The 5,111-nt window shown below is 33.1% G+C and overlaps 1 protein-coding gene across 1 annotated transcript; it reads right to left on the reverse strand.

Annotated features, from left to right (window-relative positions):
* Positions 1–1,040: 1,040 nt before the first annotated feature.
* On the reverse strand, positions 1,041–4,848 carry LOC129319552 (uncharacterized). Its single transcript, XM_054964657.1, has 4 exons — positions 4,642–4,848; positions 2,749–3,338; positions 1,708–1,953; positions 1,041–1,615 (listed from the first exon to the last, which is right to left on the reverse strand). The coding sequence occupies exons 1-3, from the start codon at positions 4,846–4,848 to the stop codon at positions 1,770–1,772; spliced, it is 981 nt and encodes a 326-aa protein (XP_054820632.1). The 3' UTR covers positions 1,041–1,615; positions 1,708–1,769.
* Between the last annotated feature and the right edge of the window lie 263 nt (positions 4,849–5,111).

Genomic DNA, 5,111 nt, shown 5'->3' on the forward strand with positions numbered 1-5,111 from the left:
AAAAAATAACACACACACACTCTTAAACTTGGCACTGCCCTCAATGCCTTAGACTAAGGAAGAAGACAAGGAAGTCAAAAGACCCAAGAGGCCAAGAATAAGGGCGGAAAAACTAATGAAAATGCCAATGCAAATGCATGAATACAGGACATAAATGCAAAATTAAATGCTAATGAAGTGGGGTTGCAGCTCCCCCCACACTTGAACAACACTAAATCCAGGCACTTTTAGCAAAAAACCAAGGAACGAGCAAAGTAAATGTGAGGGAAAGAATACAACAAGATGGAGATTTCATGGAGGATCCAATTCATAGAGTTGATCTAGCAGACACATGGTGCCAGAATAACTACTACCTGCAAATGTAGCATCCAATATTTCAATCAAATTAAATCAAATATTAAAAAGTGAAAGGCAGTTCTACAAAAGTAGCTTACAAGAGCGATTTTTTTTTCTGCCTACAAAAGAGCTTCAGTGCTCCTGTACAGGTAACCTATAGAAGCAGTGAAGGGGCAGTTTACTAGAGCGCTTTTGCTCAGAAGCGCTCTTGTAGGAGGAACCTATGGGAGCGCTTCTGAAGCATAAGAAAATAAAAATCATCTTTTTCACACCATATTTTTCCTAAAAGCATCCAGTGCCCACAATTAAAAGCATATTAGAGCCTACAATTAAAAGCATATTAGAGGTAAAAGACACAGTGAATTATTAATATAGAAAAACAATCACAAATGATTTTATAAATTTGAGTCATAATCTCAAGATGGATTCAAATATATAAATACATACACGCACGTCATTCTACATAAAGCACAATAGATACAAATAATTCGAGCACCTAAGTCTTCTAGCTCCACAGTTCTAAGTTGATACTACGGTGCTGAGAAAAACATATGAAATATTCTGATAGGATTAAGTCCTTAATTAATTCATTCCCTAATTTTATGATCCCATCTAAACACAATTACTTCATTCTGGTCCACTAAAACAATCTCGTATAATTTAAAATTAACAAGAAATAAATATTTACATATATTTCAATATACACGAGGGGAGAAAGGAAAGGAGCTCATGTAACAATAGGATGTTCCCTAAAGCCCAAAACTCCATTAGTTAATAATGACTTTAATAAATGAAATAAGCTATTACACATACTTGAAGACATGAGCTGTTAATTGATGAAGATGATTGAGACAAAGCCACTGAATAGTTAGAACTATTTTGGATAGAGTTGTAACCCGCATATTAAAATTGTAACTCAAGATAGTTCCAAGGATTCAAAATAGTTCAAACAAGTTTGGTGCCTCAAGATCACAATAATATTTAACAAAAATGTCAACAATAAGCATAAGCAAATCCTTTCTTATTTTCTTTAATATCATATAGAGCCACACTTGATTAGATGAATAATTAGAAAAGGAATGGCAAATAATATGTTGACAATCCCACCATCCTTAAAATCTACAATCTACAATCACATTGAAATCAAATTAAGAGTCACCCATGAGACCAAAGTACATGGCAGGTCCAATAAGCTCACGATCAAATGCCATGTTCATTCCACACATGGGGAATAGAGTTCCCTTTGGTATGGTCAAAAGTCAAAACCGCATCCATGTACCTTAAAACCATAGTGATAATACTCAAACTTAAAATCAAGTAACATATTAGTGTTTATAGCCAAATTTCAAGAGTCTACACTCTCGTACATACCTATTGTTCCTCTCAAGAGGTTTCACAAGCTGTGTAGGTGCATCATAATCTGGGATGTTAAGCTAGAGGCCATGAGAAACAGCACTTAGAACACCTTCATAGAGACTGAAAGGGTAGCCACAAATCTGCACCCTCACAGAAAGGATCATGTAGGGTGTTGAAAAAAAAGGAAGTGGATGGACTGAGAAAGTTCTTGATATGCTGTTCAACTGCATTGATCTTCTTTCCAGACGGATCGCTAGCAACCTAACCCATAAAAGCAATAATAAAATATATTAGACGTATTGTAGAAATATAAATCCTTAGACTATAAGTGACAAATGCAATAGCAAGTATAATAAATTAATGAAATTCTCAAACATTACAAAATATGCTACACACAAGTAATATTACTCATGTCAATAGAAAATCCGACTCCTGGATCTTAGAATTCCATCAGATGTAAATAACGAAATCCCTTATTTAACAATACAGAAAGAAAACAGAACAAGCAATTCCAATCTTTCAATCCCAAAATGAATGTAGAGATGCAAACCGATGAAAGAGAAGAAAACGAATAGCTTGATTATCTGTCATTTTAAAAGACATTGATCCCAAGAGTGGTGGGCCATCCCGGAACGTGGATCCCACTGTATCTTACACACATGGTATCTCTGTTTCAAATGAAATCAACTAATTTATATAAATTGAATTAATTAAAGATATAAAATAGAAAGACATCTAAAACAATGTTCGCAACAATACAGACAAATTGCAGGTCTTAGTAATGAAGACAAATTCCACTGTAAGTCTGTGAATACAAAGCCAATTTTTAGAAAAATAAAAACAAAACTAAAAACAAAATTCAAAAAGGAAAGACAGCAAAATCATCACACAGATTTCACTGCTGTACACTGAGTAATTTTATCACATAAATTGAACATCACAAACGGATTACTTCTACAGCCAGAAGACAAGCAATCACAATACAAAGGACAAGAACAAAATATCCAAGATCAAAGGCATGACAAATCACAAGACAGACGAAAAATGAGAACTCACAAAGCAGTCATGGTCATTAGTGTACCACCTGAAGGGGTCCTTGAAGGAGATGCAGGAAGCCTTAGGACCAAGGATCCAAGTGATGTCATCTTCTTTGTTTCTTTCCTGTGATCGAAACCCTCACTTCTTAAATTTTGATCTAAAAAATGTACAAGGTCGATTACAGTCCATGAAATTTCTCTCCAATACTTTTCTTGCCGGACCGAACAGCTTCGGCCACAAATGCAGGAAGACGAAACGATGCTGAGGAGGACTGGAGGATGCACGGACACGAGAAGAAGCGGTGCAAGCGACGGACCTAGCTGGAAGACGAACTGACGGCGCAAATCCAAGAGGAGATCGTCGAAGCTAACAGGATTTGCGCACTGTGCGACGCAACTCAATCTGGGCAGAAATAGCTGGCGGGAATTGCGAAATTGAACAAGGCAGAAATCGAGATCGGAGCGACGGATGGGAACACGGCACTGAACAGAGGTTAGATATGAGCTTTCCGAGTGTCTGGGAGAGAGCTTTCTGAGTTTGGGTAGGGGAAGAGAGAACCTAGGGAGAATTCGAAACGATGGAATGGGGTTTTGGGGTTCAGGTTCTAACTAGGGTTAAAAAAAACCTTGTTTTATAAAAACATCAATTAATATAAAAAAAAATTAGTCTGTTGGCTTAAAAAAAAAATGATAATTCTAAAGGATTTTTTTTTATCTCTCCACTTCTTTTTCCTCCTTTTCTTTTCATTTTCCAATCATATTTACTGATTTTATTTTATTAAATAAATTTATTTTAATTAAAATTTAATAAATGGTTAAGATTGAAAAATATATTTAAAAAAAAGAGAAAATAAATGGAGAGATCTCGGTGTGAAGAGTTCGTTGTCATGCGACATATTAAGTGAAACAAAAACAAAATAGTTAATATTAATAAATAATAAATAATAATAATAAATTAATAAATACCTTGTACCAACGAAAGAGATGCTTGAAAAAAATACAGTAAAATAATTTCCTTTGACAGCACTTTAACCCAAGCACAAAAAAAATACAAATGTAATATCTTATAAATATTATTTTATATATATTTATGTACTTTTACTTTATAAATTTAATTTTTTTTATATTTAATTTAATATAAGATGTTATCTTATATTTTAATTTCTTATAAATTTAATTTAAGTTTTAAATTATATAATTAATATAATTATACAATATTCAAACAATATTATTATAATTTTTTTCATTAATTATTAATTAATTATTATACTTTATTTTATTATTACTGCAAAAGAGAAAATTAAATCATAAATTATATGTTTAAAAATGTTTGTAATTGTAAACTCAATTTTTTGCAATATTCCCTCCAAATTTTAAAAATTATACAATATGTCATTGCCGTTAACAAAAGTTAATTATAACTATTAATTGATTAGAAAATGATAAAAATGACATCAAAAATTACAAAAAAGAACCAACAAAATTTTCTTGGTCTTTTTTTTTGTAATTTTTATTCTTATATGTAATTTTTGAATCTTTTATTGTAATTTTTGTGCCCTTTTCTATAATTTTAGGAAAACATTGCACAAAACATGAATTTAGCGTCTAAACACTTCTGAACCTTTTTTTTTGGACAGACTAAACACTTCTGAACCTATAGTTTTAAAGTTAATTTGATCTTTTACCCTTGTTATTATTTTTTAAAGCCCAAAAAATCAAGGGCTAGGCTGCCTCTTTCAAGTCTAAAATGGTAAATCAAGCCCTTTTAAGCCAAAAAATAAAAGAGCCAACCCTTTTAAGCCCTCTTACTTTTTTAAAATTTTAATATAAAAAAGAAGTAAAAAAGTGAAAAACCTAGTCTGCCTCTCAATGCCTCTTAGAGCTCTCATTCACGATTTCACCTTTCACGCACTGAGTCGACCCTGTGAGGTTGTGAGCCTGTGACTTGTGAGTGGCTGTGACAGTGTGATTGCAACCTTGCTCTATCCATCCTTCCTCTGCGTCTTGCTTCATTTATCAACCACCTCCGGCCACGACCAACGGTGACAACCCTCCTTCCTATGTGATCTATCACTACACTCGCGCTTTGTCCCTCATCAATGCTTAGAGCTTGAGTCATATGCTCTATTCCACATCCATAGAAGATTCGCAATCATGCTAGATCTGTTGCTCGTTGCAGATAATGATGATGAAGAAGGAAGATATGAAAAGCTAAATATCTTTGCCACTGATGAGGCTCCACAAGGAGAATGATCAAATTATATTGATTTTGATGATATTGAAACTCATCAAGATTTAGTTGATGATACTAGCAAAGTTTCATTATTATCAGTGTTAATTTCATGATGTTGCTACTTTTAATGAGACTTAAATTTGTTATTG

Source organism: Prosopis cineraria, unplaced genomic scaffold, assembly GCF_029017545.1.
Source record: "Prosopis cineraria cultivar Desert tree isolate PC_DT_omini unplaced genomic scaffold, ASM2901754v1 PC9, whole genome shotgun sequence".
NCBI lineage: Eukaryota > Viridiplantae > Streptophyta > Magnoliopsida > Fabales > Fabaceae > Prosopis > Prosopis cineraria.